At 50.8% G+C, this 20,715-nt stretch overlaps 8 protein-coding genes across 8 annotated transcripts; 5 read left to right on the plus strand and 3 right to left on the minus strand.

Moving 5' to 3' along the window:
* Nucleotides 1–172: 172 nt before the first annotated feature.
* SOG2 (putative cell morphogenesis protein Sog2) lies at nucleotides 173–3,300 on the plus strand (the record flags this gene model as incomplete). The annotated part of the gene is made up of 4 exons (XM_041695515.1): nucleotides 173–603; nucleotides 672–783; nucleotides 842–1,191; nucleotides 1,251–3,300. 4 exons carry the CDS (start codon nucleotides 173–175, stop codon nucleotides 3,298–3,300), a joined length of 2,943 nt encoding a protein of 980 aa, XP_041561238.1.
* Nucleotides 3,301–4,402: 1,102 nt separating this feature from the next.
* cp9 (putative serine carboxypeptidase) lies at nucleotides 4,403–6,139 on the minus strand (the record flags this gene model as incomplete). The annotated part of the gene is made up of 2 exons (XM_041695516.1): nucleotides 4,403–5,853; nucleotides 5,911–6,139. 2 exons carry the CDS (start codon nucleotides 6,137–6,139, stop codon nucleotides 4,403–4,405), a joined length of 1,680 nt encoding a protein of 559 aa, XP_041561239.1.
* Nucleotides 6,140–9,718: 3,579 nt separating this feature from the next.
* Nucleotides 9,719–11,554, plus strand: APUU_70624S (TCP11 family protein; the record flags this gene model as incomplete). The annotated part of the gene is made up of 1 exon (XM_041695517.1): nucleotides 9,719–11,554. One exon carries the CDS (start codon nucleotides 9,719–9,721, stop codon nucleotides 11,552–11,554), a length of 1,836 nt encoding a protein of 611 aa, XP_041561240.1.
* Nucleotides 11,555–12,037: 483 nt separating this feature from the next.
* APUU_70625S (uncharacterized protein) lies at nucleotides 12,038–13,402 on the plus strand (the record flags this gene model as incomplete). The annotated part of the gene is made up of 1 exon (XM_041695518.1): nucleotides 12,038–13,402. The coding sequence occupies one exon, from the start codon at nucleotides 12,038–12,040 to the stop codon at nucleotides 13,400–13,402; it is 1,365 nt and encodes a 454-aa protein (XP_041561241.1).
* Nucleotides 13,403–13,981: 579 nt separating this feature from the next.
* Nucleotides 13,982–15,724, minus strand: APUU_70626A (uncharacterized protein; the record flags this gene model as incomplete). Its single annotated transcript, XM_041695519.1, has 3 exons — nucleotides 13,982–14,233; nucleotides 14,281–14,556; nucleotides 14,612–15,724. The coding sequence occupies 3 exons, from the start codon at nucleotides 15,722–15,724 to the stop codon at nucleotides 13,982–13,984; spliced, it is 1,641 nt and encodes a 546-aa protein (XP_041561242.1).
* A 1,527-nt stretch (nucleotides 15,725–17,251) lies between these two features.
* Nucleotides 17,252–18,124, plus strand: APUU_70627S (nicotinate-nicotinamide nucleotide adenylyltransferase; the record flags this gene model as incomplete). Its single annotated transcript, XM_041695520.1, has 1 exon — nucleotides 17,252–18,124. One exon carries the CDS (start codon nucleotides 17,252–17,254, stop codon nucleotides 18,122–18,124), a length of 873 nt encoding a protein of 290 aa, XP_041561243.1.
* A 166-nt stretch (nucleotides 18,125–18,290) lies between these two features.
* APUU_70628A (uncharacterized protein) lies at nucleotides 18,291–18,801 on the minus strand (the record flags this gene model as incomplete). Its single annotated transcript, XM_041695521.1, has 2 exons — nucleotides 18,291–18,622; nucleotides 18,732–18,801. 2 exons carry the CDS (start codon nucleotides 18,799–18,801, stop codon nucleotides 18,291–18,293), a joined length of 402 nt encoding a protein of 133 aa, XP_041561244.1.
* A 448-nt stretch (nucleotides 18,802–19,249) lies between these two features.
* APUU_70629S (J domain-containing protein) lies at nucleotides 19,250–20,430 on the plus strand (the record flags this gene model as incomplete). Its single annotated transcript, XM_041695522.1, has 3 exons — nucleotides 19,250–19,517; nucleotides 19,584–19,829; nucleotides 19,889–20,430. 3 exons carry the CDS (start codon nucleotides 19,250–19,252, stop codon nucleotides 20,428–20,430), a joined length of 1,056 nt encoding a protein of 351 aa, XP_041561245.1.
* Between the last annotated feature and the right edge of the window lie 285 nt (nucleotides 20,431–20,715).

Genomic DNA, 20,715 nt, shown 5'->3' on the forward strand with positions numbered 1-20,715 from the left:
CCCCCAAAGTCATTGATAGTGGCCCCTTACCTTGTCCCTCGATCATGCTCGGTTTCGACCCTCATGCACGCTGCGGAGAATCTCACGTCGTTTGATTGATTGCACGAGAGGTCCAAGATTGAATACATGCTTCGAGGTGGATGAATCCCTCTGGTTCCACCTCCCATCAGCCATGATTTCTACAATGGTCCGCCCGGAGGATACTCTGAGGATGCCTCGCTCATATCGCGACCTGGAAGAGGAAGACACGAGCCGACATGTACCGGAACCAACAGCACCTTCATCGTCATCGTCATCGACATCGAATACCGAAGGATCTATTAAAATTGAGGATGAAGCTACACTGGTGAATGCATCCGTTGGCGATACAGGCAGCAAACCGGCAAAATCGTCTGGTGGTGCACGAGCCCTTACTGCGGAGGAGACGATTCAACTTGCACGTCGAGCGGTAGACAATGGAATTCAGGAAACGAAACGCTCTTTGGCAGGAAGTGAGGCGGTCGGTGATGTCGTGAAGCCCAAGTTGACTATCGACTTGGGTCACTCGAATATCGATCGCATTCCGGAGCCGGTTGTGGATGTCATCAAGGATGAAGTCGAACGGTGTGTAGCAATAAATGGCCCCGTGAGACCCTTAGTTACATGGAACATAAAACTGACATCGTCTCAAGGCTCTCGTTGTGGAATAATCAACTGGTCCATATTCCATATCGTTTTGCGGAGTGTTCCCATCTTCGGTATCTTAACATCAGATCCAATAACTTCCGTGAATTCCCCAAAGGAGTATGTTTAGATTGCTTTTTTTTGCTTGACCACTGGTGGCTTCTAACTCTTATTTCAGGTGATCAAGTTGCCGCTCCTTGAGATATTGGATTTAAGTCGCAACAAAATCAGCCAGCTACCGGAAGAAATCAAGAAAGTGACATCCCTTCGGGTGCTGTCAGTGATGCAGAACAGTCTTAAAGATCTACCACTTGGTGTATCCGATATGAGCAAACTTCAAATTCTGAAAGTGGCAGGGAATCCACTGCGACACCCCCTCCGGAAGGTATTGGAAACTTCTGAGAGCGAAATTACATCGTCGACGATGTCCGATAATGAGAAGGAGGTTGCCTTGACAGCTGAGCTTAAAAGATTCCTTAAGACACGACAACCCGCTACCCCCCAAGACTTTGAAAAGAACAATGAAAGGTATGTCTGTCCCATCCAACACTATTAGACCCAATTTAATATGATTCTTATTTATCCAGTGATGGAATATTGGATACGCCCAAGCCCGTTAAAAGGGGAGTGAGTAGTCGCTTCCCAGTTATCCCCAGCACAGGCGATAGTGCCTCTGATCCCAAATCGCCTTCATTATCTCGTCCACCTCCCATTCCACTCAGGTCCCATTATCGCATTGCCTCCGGGCATTCTGGTGCCCTGCACAGTGGCCTCCATAGACCAGGTCCTATCCCTGGAGCCAACGAGCGCAATCGGAGCAACAGCGAGGGCATCATACAAGCCTCCTTTGCGACACGATCTAAGCGTATGGGGGTCATTAGCCGGAAAAACACCGACCTGGGTACGTTAAATGAAATGCGACCATACCGCAACAGCCATCTCCGTGGCCTCAGCTATGGGTCTATCCTCCGGACAAGGCCATCTATCAGCAACTCCTCTAGCCCTAGCAGCCCTAGGGAGCGCAGACGGCCTAGAGACGGGTTTGTGAATCGGATGTCAAGTTTACCGGAGCATAAGGGCGAATGGGAAACAGGAGACCCTATTATCAAATGTGCCAAGGGGATACTCTTCGCCCTCTTCCAAGTCCAGTCCCATGTATACGCCCTGATTAATGTCATCAAGCGAGACGATGACAGACGAAACAGCCTTGAAATTGTTTTCTACAATGCCTCTACGCATGTGGACAGGCTCAACGAAGCGCTTGAAAATGCAGAAGGTTCCCGAGCGGACGATGCAGAGCCAATACGGCTGACTTACGAGGCTGTGAAGAGGGAATGTGAGACATGTATCATGGCATACTCTCACGTAGGGACACAGCTGCGCAACAGCCTTGACAGGATTGTTGCTAACGGCGACTCTCGCTACATTCGCTCCCTGATGCTTATGATATTTGGTAGCGTCGTGGAGCTCCGGAACGCTTGCGCGGGTCTTGACGTTCCTGTTGGAACGCATACGCAAGCTACGGGAAACCCTCCAGTACCTGAAATCAACAAAGAGTTTGCGGAGTCTGACAGGTTCCCTGGTCCAACAGTCACTCCAACACGGGGAAGAGAGCCGTCGTTCTCCAGTCGTCGGCTCCGTAGTGATACGACGATCCTTCATCCTCAGATCAACACCAATGGGCCCCTCCCATCATCAGCCACTTATCAATCCGCCGTTAGCTCGCCAGGGTTCGCCTCGACCCCGTTCAGCTATGGCGCGAGGAGCCGCTCAAGCAGTAGGTCGAATCATATCAATACCTCTGTCCCCTCGTCTCTTGCCACACCTCGGTCAGGCGAATCGTTTCCTCCAATGCCTAGCTCGGTGGTACCTAGAATAAACCCCTTGACCGGCCTAGATGAGATAGAAGAGGAACGAATATTTGAAAAAATCTTCTGCCAGCTTACAGCTGCCTACACCGCTGCCCTTCAAGCCCTACCTCATGCCCGTCGCCACTTCATGCGAAACCTCGAAGTTGCGGAACAAAATCAAGAGTACGAGGATATCCGGATGCTGTGGAACAATCTCATTCGTCGCTGCCGTGTGTGCCTGGAGGTATCTGAAGCCCTCGGGCTTCGTCTTTCCAATATGAAAATAAAGGAACCAGGCGGTGGGATTCGAAACCAGCGAGAATTTTGGCAGCTGTGCAAAACATTCATGCACTCTTTTGTCGAATTGGTGACCGACATGCGCGAAGTGCGGAGCATGCACCTACTCCCACCTGAGGTGATTGTCATCCTTCGGCCAGTTCAAAAGGCAAGCAGAGAAGCGGGACGGTTGATTGAGGCCTCGCCATGGTCATATCTTGCAGACATGGCTCCTGGGAATGGCCCGCCGGCCATATATGGACCACCGCTGCCCTCCCAAAATCCCCACCATCAAAACCCGCATCATCCTCAGCTCAACACAAGCTTATCACCTTCCATTACCCTCCCCGCAACACCCCTGAGCGCTGCTCTTGGACCAGCCGCGCAGGCAACCGTACCTTCGACACCAGCAAGTGCGTACAGCGACAAATTTTTCGAAGGAGACGTGTTCCAACGGGCCGACTCCTTGCTTTCAATGCCAAACCAGGCTCCATTTTTCACTCGAAGATAACGTGTAACGGCAACCCCACACTCATAACCGTTACACAGATTCCCGATGTGATCCTCCTCGCATCGCTTCCACTTAACCATGATTCCTCCTTGCCGCAAAAATAGCGTGACCACCAAAAATTCCCCGTACTTTGGGCCCGCGGACATACCCACCGAAAGTAGGGCTACCACTGGACTTTCGGCGGGACCGAAGACCGGACCCTCTTTCAAACTTCCAGCAGTCTAGCCACCGGACTCGGAAACCTGCATTTGCATCCTTCCTGAACAGATTTTGTGCAGACGCACGGTCCTTCTGCCTTTCGGCTAAATCCGCAGGAAGACGAATATCTCACTTCTTTCCTGTGAAAGTGACTTGTCTTTAGGCGGGCTAGATTGTGAAAACTTCTAATGATTTCCTCCAACTTTTCTTTTCCCTTTTCACAAGTTTGTGCAAAGATATACGGGTACACCTAACCAACTACTAGTCGCGCTACTCTTCCTCCGCTGGTTCTCCAATCCATTAATCGCATTCTATCTTCTCGTTGTTAGACGCGGTCAATGGTGGAGTGCAAAAGAAACGTCGAGGTCGGCGTAAGAGGTGTTGATTGAAGCACTTAGATATTTATTGACATCTTCAAGAATCTTTTTTTGTTGTCTTCTCAAAACTACCCAATTAGGAGTTTCTTTTGGCATAGCGTGTCCGTTTTCATGTCGTGTTCCTGTTTACTACTACTCCTATTACTAGTACTTAGTACTCCGAAATGATGATTTATGAGATCGAAAAACCAAAACAAACAGATACTTGCATATGCAAGTTCTCTCGTAGTTCCCGTGTAATGTGGTCTGCGGCAAGGAAGTTGAACCTGGTAGGTGTTCCTCAATCACCTATCCCCCGGCCAAGTCCCCCCCGGGCCAATGAATCTAAATTACTCAAGTTGGATTTCAAAGACAGAGCTATCTGTGGACGCGAGCTGTAACCTGCAGGCTGCAGCGCCTAGAAGGGGAAAAGAAGCAATGTGTACAAAAGTACATCAATCAAAGCAAACCCACCACCCACCCACCACTCACTCCGCACTCCCCTCCCCCAAAAAAGAAAGTTCAACCTGTGCTCCGCTTTTCAGTTCTCACTTGCAACAACGGGCATGAACTGTGTCCCCTGCAACAACCACATCCCGCACGTAAGCAAACATCTCACGTGGTTTACTGAGGAAAACACTGTGTCCCGCGCCCCTAAACCGGTGGTACGTTACACCACGTTCTGAAATCCATTTTCCGGCTTCGGGGATAGCACAGGTCCCCGGGTTATTGTTGTTGTTGTTGTTTTGGTTCTTGCTGCTGCTGCTGCTACCGCGGGGATCGGGGTCATGAGGAGCCGCGTTGTCCTGGTAGAACGGGCGGGTTATCGGTGACGAGAAACCCTGGGCTCCGTGCCAGGTCATGTTTTGCAGGATAAGCTCCGCGCCGAAGTGGTTGAGCAATATGTCGTACTCGCCCCAGTAAAGGTGCAGGGAGATATTGTGTGATGTGACGAGATTTGGGAGGACGGAGTACACGGGGGCTTGTGGGGTTTGGCCGCCGAGTAAGAGCGTAGAGAGGATGTCGGGATTGCAAGATAAAAACGGCGATGGCGTTTGGCGCTGGGAGTCATCGGGATTGTCTTCGGTTACTGATGGTGAAGTTGAGGCTGACGGAAGCGCATTCAGTGCGGTCTGGACTTCGGGGCGACTGAAGTATGAGGCAACCAGGTTAAATGAGTTGATCGTGCTACAGTCGTGACTTATGTCATACAAGTCGAAGCATGGTGAGAAGATTGTAGTCAGGTAATCCGTTGCAGCAGAATAAGTAGCACAAGGTCCGTAGCAGGAGGAATAAATTGACGACCGGACTTCTTCCGCTATTGCTGGGTTGGTCGCGCAGGTTCCGGCGTATATGTCACCCAAGTCGCGGGACATGCGGTGCTGGCGTCTATGCTTGGTGTTCAGACCTTCCGGATTTCCAGGTATGGATATTTTACCTCCGGGGGGAAACTGGGCTGCTTGTTCCAAGATATCGTCAAAGCCGCATGATGCGTCTGCTTCTTTGAAAACAGCCAGGACGTCATCTGGAATCTGGAGAAGTGACTTCTGCGATTCTAAATATGTCCCCATTGTAGCGGTAGCCATAGCAGCTCCATTACCAATGGAACCATCGCCTATGGTCATTGAACGGAGTCTGATTTGGAAAGAGCCCTCGTTGTTGACTATGGCAGTTGCAAAATGCGGGATGTATATGCCGGCCCATGACTCGCCCATTAAATGCACCTGTTTTCGCAGGAGATGAGGAAAATGGGCGAAGAACGATTGCAACCAGTTATAAAAGTGCGTGGTCACAATTTCATTGTCGACAGCTGGGTAAGGCTGACTTGCAGTTGAATAACCGGTTCCAACGGGCTGGTCAACATAAAGAACATGGCCTAATTTAGTCCAGGAATACGGATTCGCGACAAGGCGAGTAGAGTTATTATCGAAATAAAATGGGCCGTTTCCAGTGGTCAGTCCGATTAGAGACGTGCAGCCAGGACCGCCGTTGAGCCAGACTGTTCAAATTGCTATTAGTACATATCGGGGACCTGTACGACAAATATAAAACCGACTGATTAGATTGTCATCATAAACAGAATCTTCTGCTTGGAAGAGCCAGAAGAACAGGGCGTTGCCCGGTTCGGCACCAGGAACAGGCAGCCGTCCGGCCCAACTGGGAGGCAGAGGAGGGCCTCCTGGCAGCGAGTCGACTTTGAATTGAGAGACATCTGGGTCTGCAAATGTTGAACTGGCAAGTAAAATCGATATTACTGTGAAAGCAATATACAGAAAGGAAAACATGGCGCCGATATGAAAACGCGGACTAAATCAGGTCAACAAAATGCAAGGGCAGAAGCACAGCGCCCCGGGCCATTTTATATGAGATTTCTAGGTGCATGATATTCCGAGAAAAGTAAAAGAAGGCTAGTACGTATAATTTGCCATGCGCGGTGGAAGTATTCCAGAAGCCAGTTGAAATGAGACTGTTCCGTTTCCTGGTCTCAATAAGCTATAGATTCTATTGAGGCCGGAAAAAAGGTAGAATGGGGCCGCTCCATTGAGGACAAAGGGTTTCTCCTCTGGCTATTGTAAGGGATTCAGATAAACTGAAGCGCAGTTTTGGAGCCAGTAGTAGAGTTATCCATTGGAACAAATAATTGTTGTGCCTTCCCAGTTGAAACCTGCTGGTCTGTTGTTGATGATAGGCGTCGTTCAGTCTGTGTCTTTGGGTTGCCAGTACATTGACGGCTGATCTCCTTTAGAACAGGGCGCTGTCTTATAGAACACGAAGAAGAGATGAAATGTCTCAAGACGCCAAGAGTCATACATTCTGGATGGATTCAAAATAACTTAGGAGAATGAAGAAGGAAGGCACGAAGAAATACATGGATTTATCCTCCTGGTGTCACATGACTACCGGGCTTCCTGCTTACGAGTCCCGTGACGCTCCGTATCGTCTTGTTGGTCTGTCTTCCTGAGCCTTTCCTGACTCAAGCTTCTTCGCTTCACCCTCGTTCGCATTCTGCTTCAAACAGTCATTGCATGCTCCGGTCTCGTAAACGATCGCCCAACTATCCTATATCATCGCCCCGTCACACTTTGATGAAATCATGCGTCGACGAAGCGGTTGATAGCCCAAGAGCGCCCCAAGTTCTGTCTATCGAGATAGGTTCTTGCCTATACTCCTTATTCACGCTTATCATAGCCTTAACGACGGCGCCAATAATTCAACCCCGGGGAGGAGGAACAGCAGTCGCATCACCGGTGCTTACCCCTTTTGACAGAAGGAGCGGGAGACCCAAAAAAAAAAGATTTGAAACAACGACACCGCTGTTTTGCGACGTAAACATCTTGGTTTCCAATTGAATCTCTATTCGTCTCGAGCCGGTATGAGAATGAGGCAGCCTACCATGCGGTCTGTGAAGATTTTTAGTCGAGCTGGAAGTAAAGTGAGGCGTTAGACGGTCATCGTTTGCCACTCCTTATTCGTGTATGGTCTTGGAGGACCCAACCACATGATTCTCAAGACTTTTACACTGGACTCGGATGACCTCGCGAGTCGTCATCGACCCATTGACAGCGGCTGGGAGGTTTGAAGGAATAATTGCTCGATCTCGTGCGTCAATTGTACTTAGCTGTGCGGTCTGTGGCCACCTGCCAGGCGACCTGCCAGGCGTTGGCTCTGCCGACAGCCTCTATGGCTATGCTACCGAATCGCCACGAAACGGCGACTGCGAGCCGATAGCAGGATTGCAATTTGCAATTATTGGGTGCTTCCATCGCCACGCAACATTATTGAGCCACAATTTAGTTCCCAGGAACCGGTAAATCTGTTCAGAAACGGCGTGTACACGATACATCACACCAAGGTGAAGGAACCCGCAGTCGCCCGCGATCTTCGATTGCTGAACCGAAATGTCGGTGACAGGAAATGGGTCTCCGCTGGAGCTAAAATTCTAGATTTACAACTCAATTGCTCAGGGATCCGCGACAACCCAAAAACCACCATCTGGGACGGAACTGGAGCACAGTAAGCAGACGGGAACAGCAAGGGAGGCAGCGAATTGAGGGCAGAAACAGAATGCGTGTAATGCGTCGAATCGTAGTCGATTTTGAAACGGGGACGAAGGCACGAAGCCGGTCGGCATCTTCCGAGTATTGGAGAAGCCGAGACGCTCAGACGACTGATGAATGCGTCGAGATCGAGCCTCTGCTGGTGGTAAGTAGCAACCTGGTAACTGGGAGGGTGACAAAGTACATTGGAGAGTTGGGAATGAGACCAGTCCGCCAGGAATGCTGCGACTGCGACTGCGACTGTAACAGAAACTGCGACTGCAATTGCTTGCTTTTGAGTTGCCCTTACAAGGGAAAAAGCAACAAGCGCGGATCTCCTTGTATTCCCTCCAATTGGCCTGCACCGGCGCGGTAAACTGCATCTCGCCATCTTGCTGTCATGGGCAATCGCCCCGTGATGGAGGGACAGCTTCTCTCTTCTGATGGAGTCGCATGTCCCAGGACGGGCTAGGGCCGTCGAGCTGTTTCAAGAATCCGCCCGGTTCGTCTCCATTCAAATATCCATCGCTCATCACACCTCCTGTGCCGTTTTCGGATACTAGCATAAGTTTGTGTCCAACACATGCCTTGGCCTCCCTTTGCTGCCATCGTCCCATCGCTCCGGAAGTTGTCAATACCCAGTGCTCGACAGGGATGGCCGTAGTTGATTTGGCATCGGAGGCCCTCTCCACTTAAACTCAAGGCGGCCAAACACTCTTTGTTTCCTGATTCCTGATCTCTCATGGAGCTCCATCTCTGCATGCAATCAAGCCTCATCTTTCCCCCCCTGTACTCGCAGCTCAACTACCTCGTCTTTTAGAATTTTTTTTTTTTTTTAGCAACTTTATCCCCCAGCCTGCTGTTCGCTTTGTCCGCTTTCTTTTTAGCCTTTCCGCATTCCAATTGCTGTTCTCATCTTCCTAATCATTGTCGCTCCTTGTCTGATTCCAGTAATAATAGTAACTAGCCCCTTTGTCTCTATACCACACCCACTCTTACCAGGCCTGCTCAATACTGTTGGTTTCTCCGGTTTCATGTCCAGGGCAGAGTAGTATGTCTTTCTTGACCTCTTTATTGGCTATATCAGTTCGCCTCCATCCCGACTGCTTCCCTGTCTGACTGATTTGCTGCTGCATCAAAGAGTTAGTTGCCAGTGCCACTCGCCACCAAGTCCGAGTATACTTCTGGAAAGGGCCTGTTTGCTCTTTGCCTTGTACGGGCGTTAGCTGCATCTTCCCTTTTTCTTTTATTTCTCTGCCCGTCCCCCCTCCCAAGGCCTTTCGAACAGCTCTGGGCTTCCCGCGCGATTGCTTTTTTCTTCTCGTTTCCTGCATCTGGATGACTTTTCTGCAAAAGAAGACGGTCAACAATTGCGCAACGACCAGCAACGGAGCAAGTGATCAAAAGGCAGTCTACATACGGCAGGAATAGTATTTCCCACTATTGATCTATTATTCCGGTACATAATCATTGCCCCTTCTGGGACCTGTGATTGGCGATCGACCATTCCTATCTGCAGGTAAAGTTCACTATTTTCTCCCTGACTGCGCTTGTTTCTCCCCCTCGATCCCTGGCAAGGAGGTCGGACTGACAAAGGGCTTCTGCAAAGGCATTCTATCATCCTCTTCGGTTGATCGACCCGACAACGGGCTGGGTATCACTAACAGCGCCTTGCGTGAGGACTTGCTCGTGACCCTGCCAACCTGAGCGTATTACAACCATTCCCGGTCTTAATTCTCCTTTTTCTTTAGTCCCTCCGGCACAATCCTCCGCAGACCTACCCTCCACCGCCACTCTCGGCCTTCGTGAGTCAGGTGCGAATGAAAGATGGACCTTCAAAGAACGAAGGAAGCCCGTCGGGATGCGCCGGCCGCACAAGAGGAAGAATTGTCCTTGAACACATACAATGGAAACGGCCACTCCCAAGCTTTGCCCAAGAATGATTCTCTAGGTCGCAACCGGGACACAAGGAAAGCGAAGGATTCCACGAATGGAGCCCGTCGACCGCACAAGAGTGAATTTTATACGCAAAATGCTCACCAACCGTCACCGGCGCTGTCGCCAAGCCCACCCAAAGTTGCGCAGAGCAGATTCTCACCGTCATCGAAGACAATTGGTATTCCGTCGGCTTTGGGCCTTGGTCCAAGGGATACGAAGCTATTGATAACAACAAACAAATACCCTCCGGTCACCAAGGGCACGTTGAGCGAGCTTGACCTACCGTGCATCATGGCCAACATCAACCTCCGCATGGATGCGAACTTTGAGCGTGATCTTCATTTCAAACCTGATCTTGATGGCGAGAAGGGCAGGAAGAAACGGAGGGATGCTGCCGAATATTGGGATGCGATGGCTGCTGAAATCAGTGTCTACGCATTCTACGCACCATGCGGGATCGAAAATAATCTTGAAAGTTGTTTTGATGGCGAAGAATTGAGGTTCGAACCCCGACTCCCGGCCATGTTCGAAACCTTGCAGGATGTCCTCAAAACCCTGGTTCCAGAGCGCGACCATCCAAATATCATGCAGAATCTAGAAGTGACTCTCCTAATGCAGCAGATTCAAAAGGGTGTCCTCGATATGGTAGGAGTCGCGAAATGGCTTGCAGCGTTGCTCAAGACTCATTGTGCCCCCATGCGCGATGAATGGGCAGATAGCATGGTGAGGCACATCTCCTCAGGCTCACAGACCCAAAATGCGAAAGAAATTGCCCGTGGTCTTCTGACTTTGTTTGGCATCTTGGAGGCCATGAAGTTGGATGTCGCCAACCATCAAATCCGTGCATTCCGTGTTCTTTTGGTCGAAGATACCATACCTTTCCTCCAGGACTATTTCAAGAGCAAAATAGAAAGGGGCGAGGTCCAGGTAGCATCCTCCCGATTATGGTACCAGGGTATCTGGGAACGCGAGCTGCGCATAATGGAGGACCCGACACAAACCGACGGCTTTTGGCCGCTCTCGCTTCTTTTTCAAGGGTTGAGCGAATTCCTGTTAGATTTCCATAACCCCGCTGCGTTCCCGGAAACCTTCCGCTTCGACGAGGAACGGCTATGGCACCTGCGAGTTAGGCTACAGAACGCGATCAACCTTGAGATCTGCTGGGATATCTTCAAGTCCTATATTCATTCTCAGAGACGATACCTCCAAGCTCCCACGCAGACCTGCGCTACCTTCCGGACTCGAATTGGGACTCTGATGGAGGAAAACGAAGACTGCATCCGCGGGTCTTCCCGATGGAAGAAAAATGTGCGGAGTGTCGCCTTGGAAATTGCGCGTTTTGCCTGCTGCGGCGATGCTACAGTACCTGACGATGTCATCCGTCCGATCGAGACTTCAGTCGAATGGCATTTGTCCAATGAACAGGGCCTATTCGAAAAACTTCAGGGCTCTCTCCGCGCGGAACTATTGGAAACAACTCTCGCGACAGCCAAGCGATACCTCAATATGTCACCACTTGCGATATGTGAGGCGCAGCGAACCCCTTCCTATATCGCCTCTGACCAGTATAATGTGGAGCGAATCTCGACGCGACTGGCACACATTGGCGTACTCCATTGGAGAGTTTGGGCGCCTTTACTCTACGTACGTGAGAGCGTTTCAGCAACCGATGAGTCGATCTTTCCGTCTGAAAGTGAAGTGACTTACGATCGACTCCCATTTTAATCTATCAAACTGCCACCATGGCCATTAGTGGGACAAACATTGTTACAACCCTATTTTTTATTTTTTTAAATTCCGCCTTATCGTTGCAGTTTAGCGTTTTGCATGACAATTCCCAGGTCTGGCGTCTGGACATATATCTAAGTTGGTGGAGTTGTTTCCGGCACCTTGCTATATTGGAATAGAATCATTCTTCGAGTCATAATATACACTTATCATAATAATAATTCTTTTATCTTTTAAGTTTGAAATTGTCCTTTTTGAGGCAAGAATTGTTGGAGCGTTTCAGTTGTTCCCATACATCTAACTTATGTAATCATCCCAAGCCTCTTGTAGTTATGTTAATCAACATTGAAACAAACCCTGAGACATCAACAACACCTCCCGGCGCCACTTGAAGCTGATAACCAACATATAAACTTCGCCCCTTATATCCGCCCGGATTCCATAAGAAAAAAGATAAAATAAACTGCTTAAAAAAAACAAATGCGTCTAACCCCGCGCCTCCTCAGCCCCAAATCCAAGTTATCCACCACTACCACCACAGTCACCAAAGTCACCCAATCTTCTCCACCACCGTCATCATCATTTTCATGGCTCCAAGCCCTCAAAACGAAAGAATTGCAACATATAGCCCAGAAAACCGGCCTGCCCTCGTCTGGGACTAAACCTGTTCTCCTGGGTGCATTGCAGGATGGCTTAGCGCGGCATCGGCGGGATCATGAAGTAGTTCAGATCCCTAAAGAGAAGGGGAATGGGAAGGGTAATGATAATGGCAATGGTAATGGGCTGAGGGTTTTAAGCATTGACATGGGGATCCGGAATCTGGCATTTGCGGTTTTGGGGGTGAGTGGAGGGGTTGGATTTGGGGATGGGATGGGGTCTTTTCTTGATGAAAAGAAGGAGGTGAAAGCTGGTGGAGCGTTGGAGCTCAGCTTGGATGCGTGGCGGTGGGTATCACTTCCTCTAGATCGTGGGTTCTCTGTTGAGGAGTTTGAGAGGTATCTTGACAGTGCTGCGTCTGTGTCTGCGTCTGCGTCTGGATCAGATTCTAGCGACAACCTTGACACGCCAATTGGTAAAGGCCGGGGCAAGAAACCTCAAACCCAATCGGAAGATAAAGCACATACACAAGCACAAGCACAAACACAAGAAAAGGCAAAAGGAAAAGAAAAAGAAAAAGAATCTTTCTCCCTCCCAGTCTACGCTACGCACGCACACAGCATCGTCACCACCCTGCTAGAGCGGTACAGCCCAACGCACATCCTGATCGAACGCCAGCGGTTCCGGTCTGGGGGTGGTGCAGCAGTGCAGGAGTGGAGTCTGCGAGTCGGCGTTTTCGAGGGGATGCTCTGGGCTGTGCTGCATTCTTTACAACAACAAAAAAGAGCAGCAGCAAGTGGTGATCATGGTGTAGTAGGGTTGAGTCCGAAGGTGATTGCGATTGAGCCGAGCAGGGTGGGAAGGTTTTGGGTGCCTCCTTCTACTTCATCATCATCATCATCATCTAGCTCCGACGAGAAGAAAATAAATGGGAAGAAAAGCACCAGCCGGGAAGGCAAAAAAGTCAAGATCGACCTCGTTGGGTCCTGGCTTGAGAATAGCGTTTTCTCAACCCATGACGGCGATGGCGTTCAGGGGTGGGTGGACGCGTATATGGCAAAGTGGAAAAGGAGTACCGGATCGAAATCAAAATCAAAATCGACGGCATCGGGCCCAAATGCATTGGAAATTGGCAAATTGGATGATCTGGCTGATTGTCTTGTGCAGGGGGTGACTTGGTTAGAGTGGGAGAGGATGAAGAGTAGGGTCGTTAAAGATGGGCTTGGGGGCATTGACATTCCTCCATGACAGGGCCAAGGTGGTTATGTGCTAAAACTTGTACCTGTCTAGGTATTGCAGTGGCCCTGTGATTATTATTTTTTATTTTTCTTTGTGCTGCATTATTGTGATACCCCTAAATCTTGCGTGGATTATGGTTACGGATTTGGCTGCGGATATATATAACCGCTCTAGTGTATACTATACAGGTAATGAAACCAGTCTAACCAGGCCCGACGCAATTTGGTAGTTGGATTTTAAGGAGATGTAGAATTTACATATAACAAACTGGGGTGTATGTTGTTAAGAGACAAGTTGACGGTCGTCAGGCATGATTGATGGCTTTTAACATACATACGAAACAGAGAAGACACAAAAGGAAATGGGACAAAAGTGTAGAATCCGATGGACTCTACTAAGTGAGAAGGTAACTGCAGAAAACTGTAAATTGCGTCAGAGTGAAAGAAACGAAGACCATAACGGACAACAACTCTAGATAGTGTTTGTGTTTGGTTTGGTTTCGTCAGGGATTGATATACCTGGTTCCGTGCATTCGCTGAATGCTTAGTTCAGAACGGCCAACCCTGTATCCTGGACCTTCCGACTGGCTTAGAGGTAGCGGCGGCGCCATTTAACAGGGGACGGGTTACGGCTACTGGTCACGAAGCCGCTTGAGCTGGGGGTAGGCGACCAGGATGGGGAAGGAGTAGGGGAAGGAGTAGTGGAAGGAGTATGGGAAGGCGTGAACGAAGGCCCGGCAACGCTGGAGCTTGACTGAGTCGTCTGCTCAGGGGCCGACGAAGAGAAGTGCTGCTCGGTGTCGGGAGAAGTGAAGGAATCAGTGGGAGATGATCCACCATTCTACACGTTGTTAATAGGTGGTTGGTAGAGAGTAAGGGTCAACATACCACAGTGACGGTGAAGGACTGAGTTACAGTGACAGTTTCCTGGGGAGCGCAGTCTCCAGAACCGGAGCCGGAGCTAGAGCCAGAGCCAGTGCCAGTGCCAGAGTCAGATCCGGAGTCAGAGCCGGAGTCAGAGCCGGAGCCAGCTCCAGCGTTCCCAGTCTCAGTGGGGTGAAGAGAATAAATAGAAGTGGTGGTGGAAGTAAGAGTTTCGTCAGCACCTCCAGAGGGGTTCGCGACTTCGGCATCGGAGCCAGCACCAGCATCTGCACTAGCAGTCTACAAATGTGACCATTAGTGATTGTTTTAAGGACTTTGAAGGGTGATTACTTACTTGGTAGACGGTTTGGGTGCTAGTAGTTGTCTTATGAATGGTGGTAGTGACAACACTTGTTTTAGTACCCTGGGTCTCGGTGTAGATGACAGTGTTGACTTCCGAGTTAGGAGCGCCGGGCAAAACGAGCGTGCTAGTAACATCCGGGGGCTGGATGGTGGCGGTGACGACATGTGTCGAAAGACTCGCCGAAGAACCAGAGCCGACGGTTTGGGTGACAGTTATAACCTCTGTGTTAGGAGAACCTGTCACATAGGCAGTGCTAGTAGCCGCTGGGCCTTCGAGGGTAGTCGTGACGAGAGTGCTTGAACTGCCCGTTCCGACGGGGTAGACGATGGTCACAACATCCGTGCTAGGAGTTCCAGTCACCCAGCTAGTGCTGCTGGGGATGACGGGGATGCTACTAGAGCTCGGGGTAATGAGAGGGGTGCTGCTAGGCCGGGGAATAACAGAGCTGCTGGACGCAGAAGTGGCAGCTGCAGACGAAGAAATCACGGGGGTAGATGGTGTCACAGGCACCGACGAGGATCCGGGTCCAGATGGCTGCTCAGATCCAGGAGGGGCAGGAGGAGCAGGGACAGAGGACGACGACGCGGGCACCGACGAAGATCCGGGTCCAGATGGCTGCTCAGATACAGGAGGAGCAGGAGCAGGAATAGAGGGCGTTGATGCGGGCACCTCCGACGATTCAGGTGCCGCAGAGGACACAGGCACCGACGAAGATTCGGGTCCAGATGGCTGCTCAGATACAGGAGCAGGGATAGAGGATGTTGATGCAGGCACCTCCGACGATTCAGGTGCCGCGGAGGACACAGGCACCGACACCGATGGGGTCTGGGATTCATCACAGTCCTCCTCGTCCCCGTTGTCACCAGGAGTGGGAAGCGCCGAGGATGATGCTACCACCGACGAAGACTCGGATCCAGATGTTGCGGCGGTCGGGACGACAGTCACAGTGTTGGTGGTAGACTCTTCACCACCATCACCGCCACCCGCAGTGAGGGCTCTGCGGTGCAAGTGGTTGTCGTGACGAGCATAACGGCCATGGGCAGCCTCCCCAGTGGCAGCTAGGGCACCCAGAATGGCAAGAGAGAGTTGGGGGGTAAAACGCATTGCGAGTGTTGACAGTCGATGTCGGTGTTGTAGTGAATGTGTTGTATAGAGAGTGAAAGCGAAATCAATTCGCCAAAAGTAAGCAGGCTGAAAGAATGACTGAAAAGAATGAACGTGTGTCTCTGACACTAAAGAGGCAGAAAGCAAAAGAATGGACTCTACCAGAGAGAAGCGATGAGGATGGGGAGGAGGGAGAAGAAAAAGAAGTCGAAGCGAGAGAGAAGAGAAATGGCGTTTGATTAAATCTGGAGACGAACTGATCTGAGACGGCCCCAACCTGTGGCCAGGCCCTGGTCTCGTCCAGGCCACCTTATTACATCTCCTCTTATTCCTTCCTATTAATGTCGTACTCTATAACAATCGGGTAATACGGTCATCCTAACGAGCCGACGTGGTGAATAGGACGATACTTGATTCGACAACTCATTGCTCCGTGCGAGGTGATGCATGGTGTGCTCTGACACCAGCCTGATCGATCTCGGATCCTGATACGCAGCCTACGTGGAAGTGAACAGAGCGTTGAGGAATCCCGCTGCTAATCTCCTGAGCCGACAGCAAGGTGGATGAGGTCGTTTCATCTCCTCGCTGCTCCACTCATGCCTCATCATCTCGTCTCCTCGGACGCTTGTCAAGCGAGCCGGTTCCCAGAGGCTCAGCGCAGGTCTCTGAGTTGCCCAAGTCTCGACATGATACCTACATCCTCGCCAACCAAGGATCGGCTGCACGTCCCAGGTTATTCCCATAGTGCCGATCATCATGATAGTAATCGACCGACCATCAGCCGTCGTATATTACCAGAGTGGGCTGGGTGGAGCCAGCACATCGCCTGCAGTCGAGAGTCGAGACCTCGACCAGGCACGGGCTCGTGATGTTCCTGACTTGACCAAGGCTTGTCCAGCACTTGACATCAAACATCCCTGGCGACTCCTGGCCCTGCATATAGTTACTGGCAAGGTATGACATAGATGATAGATGGGATGTATCTGGGCACTGTGGCCGTGCTGCCGAGGCCATTGCGCCAGTGTTTCATCTTATCTCTCATCCATGCGTTGATATCAGCCACTTCATTTCGCAGCGGGGCCAATTGAAGTATGGAATCCCCCATTTAATTTCAACCTCTCCGTCCATCAGAAATTACCAGTAAGAAAGAAACATCCTAGATTCCTTGGCCGATGTTAGCGCGGTGAATCCTTGCCGGGAAGCCCGGCTCATCAGTACCATCGATCTGGGCGTGTAAAGTCGTCTCATCCAGCTTTGCCCAGGTCTCAAGGTCCAACTCGAGGGTCCGTTTCATGTTACAAGGCAGTGCAGGCATCGCACATGCATATTCTTGGCGCAGGATCCCATCCTGAAACCTCCATGAGACCATCGCCCATCCCCAAGGGTTCTGTGCTTGGATTTCATCATAGCATCCGCCGCTGTGGTTGAATGCCCCGCACGGCAGCTCTTCTCGGGGGGCCTGCACCAAAAGGCCGAAACAAAGACTCACCTTGCGACTCGGGACGAATCATTTCAACTTGAGCGACAATGGACCCCTCGAAGCTCCAGGCGATAAGGCAACACTATACTTTGGCCCTGAAACGCTTTCTCGAGTCAACCAAGACCTTCGAAGTCATTACGACCGTTGCCCGCGCTGAAGAACCCCGGCCGTCCTCCGCGGCCGACGGTGTCCTCTATGTTCTGGATTCGTCGTTCAACCCTCCAACTCTTGCACATCGCCATATTGCGTGTTCTGCTGTTTTAGAGAACTGGGGAACGCCTTCCCGCCTGCTCCTTTTACTCGCAACCCAGAATGCGGATAAGCCCTCCAAACCGGCCTCGTTTGAAGACCGGTTGATCATGATGCAACTTTGTGCTCAGGACCTCCTGGCGTTCCTTGAATCCAAGATACCATCTGTGGACATCGGGAAGCTTCCCGTGGTCGATATCGGAGTAACCAAAGAGCCATATTTCGTGGATAAAGCAGTCGGGATTGAAACTGCTGGAGTATATCCCCGGTCTCTGGAACAAGTTCATCTCACCGGCTACGATACCTTGATCCGGATCTTTAATACTAAGTACTACCCACCGGACCACACCCTTGCTCCCCTGGAGCCGTTTCTTTCCAAGCATCGGCTCAGGGTCACCGTACGTCCGGACAGTGAATGGGGTAGCAAAGCTGAACAGGAAGCCTATCTTAGCAACCTAGCCAAAGGAGGCCGGGAGAGCGAAGGGGGTAAGCGGGAATGGGCAAAGCAAATCCGTCTTGTTGAGGGAGACAAGGATGAAAAGCAATCCGTGAGTTCGACAAAGGCGCGAGAAGCTATCCAGTCGAACCCATTGAACCCGAGTAACCTTGACTGGTTGGTACCGGAAAAAGTCCGAGATTTTGTTCTCTCGGGACGGCTGTACTCGGAGTAAAATTCGCTCAATTAGACATAGGAGCACCTTCAATCATAGTGATTGATATCAATAAATACCCAGCCTAACACCATGCCCATACTCCAACCAGCCCACCTCTAATATACATTCGTCCGTATACAATACAGCCTGGCAGGCGAGCAAGCCCGCTCAGCACCAGAAATGTTTACTCATCGTCTTCCTCATCTTCCCTCTTGCCCATTGTGTAAGCCAGCCCACCGCCAACCATGTTAACTAAGCAGAGTCCCATCGTCGCGCCTCGGGTGATGCCGCGGGCACCCCATTTCTTCATAAATGGCTGCTTCCGCCGACCGGCGAGCAAAAGATAGAGGCCCGACCAAGCAGCGCTGATACCCGCACCGTCAGTTTTGAAGCCTTGCAGGTTTGCGTAGCTGGTGAAGAGGAGGACCGGCGGGAAGAACATGGGCACGGCCTGGAACGGGCGCATATATTGCGCTGTGATGAGGGTCGCAAGGAGCGTGGGCGGGAATGGGTTTTCTGTTTTATCATTGAACGTCAATGGGATGTCCTGGGGAATACAGTGTAGAGATTGGGTTCAATTCGCAAGAAGTAGGTAGTATATCGAAGTCAGTGGGATGTTGCTCACCTCCCCATGCTCGGAACTTCTGCACGAAGGTTTGTTTGGTTGCTTCCACTGTTGAGTCTGTGCCGGCCATAGTGCTTTTTGGTTCGGTCGGAATTTTATGAACCGGGTAGTCGATTTTCGCAATTCGTCAGTAGCCTGACGTATGTGAAATTGAATATAGAGGAGTCGGGGAGCTTTGCTGTGAATTCACCGCCCAGACACCATCGGCCTCGGGGCGCGGGTCTTAGCGCAGAACCAAACGTCGCCCCAGTCTCACCACGTTTATCAATAATCGCCAGATCTCCGCCAACCCAGCCCTCTTAACCTGTCGTCCCTACTGATGGTCGCTCGACTCACCATCGCTCTAATATTGAACGGAAATTCCATGGAATAGAAAGCACCAGGGTTTCCCTTTTTTTGATTTCCCTGACCGACGCCCCTCTTACGGGCAACACGCCACCAGATAGGCCAACCGCCGGAGGGAAAAAGAAAGAAGCAATCTCTAATCTCTTAATACCTTCCACGGGTACTCGATAACCATGCCATCGGCCACAGCGTCTGGCGCTGACACTGGTGGCTCTGCGACATCTCGTGACCACAGCCAAGGCAACCAGGACCGCAAATATACACCAGACCAAAAGGCGGCCGTGCTCCGGATACGAAAATGCACTGCGACGGCGTTCTACGAGATTTTATCAGTGGAGAAGACAGCGACGGACGGCGAAATCAAGAAGGCATACCGGAAACTGAGTTTGGTGACGCATCCCGATAAGAACGGGTATGAGGGGGCGGACGAGGCGTTCAAAAGTGAGTCAATATGATGGATTATGGTAGACTTGTGGAATTTGCTGTCTGACGATGGTGTGTGATTAGTGGTGTCTCGCGCTTTCCAGGTTCTGTCGGATTCGGACAAAAGGTCCAAGTATGATAGGTTTGGTGGTGATCCAGATAGCAGGTTCCAGCCGAGTGCTGGCCCTGCCGGTGCGTCGCCTTTCGGCGGCGGATTTGGTGGAGGTGGTTTCCCTCGTGGAGGCGCAGCGTTTGACGACGAGATATCCCCCGAAGAGTTGTTCAATCGGTTCTTTAACGGTGGTCTCGGCGGTGGGTTTGGTCCATTTGGTATGGTTGCTTTACTGCGTGTGGTATCCAAAGGACGGCTTGCTAACTGTGGGTTGTAGGTGGTCCGCAGTTCGTTTTCAACATGGGAGGCGGCCCCGGATTTAGAGTTCATCAATTCGGGGGCGCTCGGCCGCGAAGACGGCCTCGCGATGCCGATGCACAATCCGAGCCCACACCCTCTTTAGGTGCTACATTCCGACAGCTCTTGCCTCTTATCCTCCTCTTCGTCCTCCCCTTACTCTCTTCCCTCTTCTCTGGTAGCGCTACTTCCTCCACGCCGCAATATCGATTCGACCCCGTACCTCCTCATACTATGAAGCGAACAACGCCAGATATCCAAATAGATTACTTCCTCAACCCGAAAGACGTCTCCGATTTCAGCTCTCGAGAATTCCGTAACATGGACAAGAAGGTGGAGGTAGACCATGTTAACAAGCTCAGATTTGAGTGCGACAGTGAAATTCACGCTCGCGAGCGGATGATTCAGGACGCCCAGGGCTGGTTCTTCCCAGATGTAGAGAAGATGAAAGCGGCTAGAGCGATGGAGATGAAGGGTTGTCAGCAATTTGAGAAACTTACGAAGCTGAGGAGAAAGTATTAGATGATGTGAGATGATCTGATCTCCTATACTGGTGTTATCCTATTACTAAATGTATTTTTTTTTCTCTGGTTTCCCGAGCTGGATCATGACCACTAGTATTGCGCCTTGCGCTTTGTTAAGATATCAGTGAGTGCAGATATTGGCGTTGCATGGATGAATACATCTAGATACTGAAAGCGACTCTCTTATGCTACTACTACCTGGTTAGAAATTAATGATTGTAGACTCTATCTACTTCCAGTGTGAAGTGTAAGATCAAAATTCCGATCTGGTACTGGCCGCGGA

This window comes from Aspergillus puulaauensis, chromosome 7, assembly GCF_016861865.1.
Source record: "Aspergillus puulaauensis MK2 DNA, chromosome 7, nearly complete sequence".
Classification (NCBI taxonomy): domain Eukaryota; kingdom Fungi; phylum Ascomycota; class Eurotiomycetes; order Eurotiales; family Aspergillaceae; genus Aspergillus; species Aspergillus puulaauensis.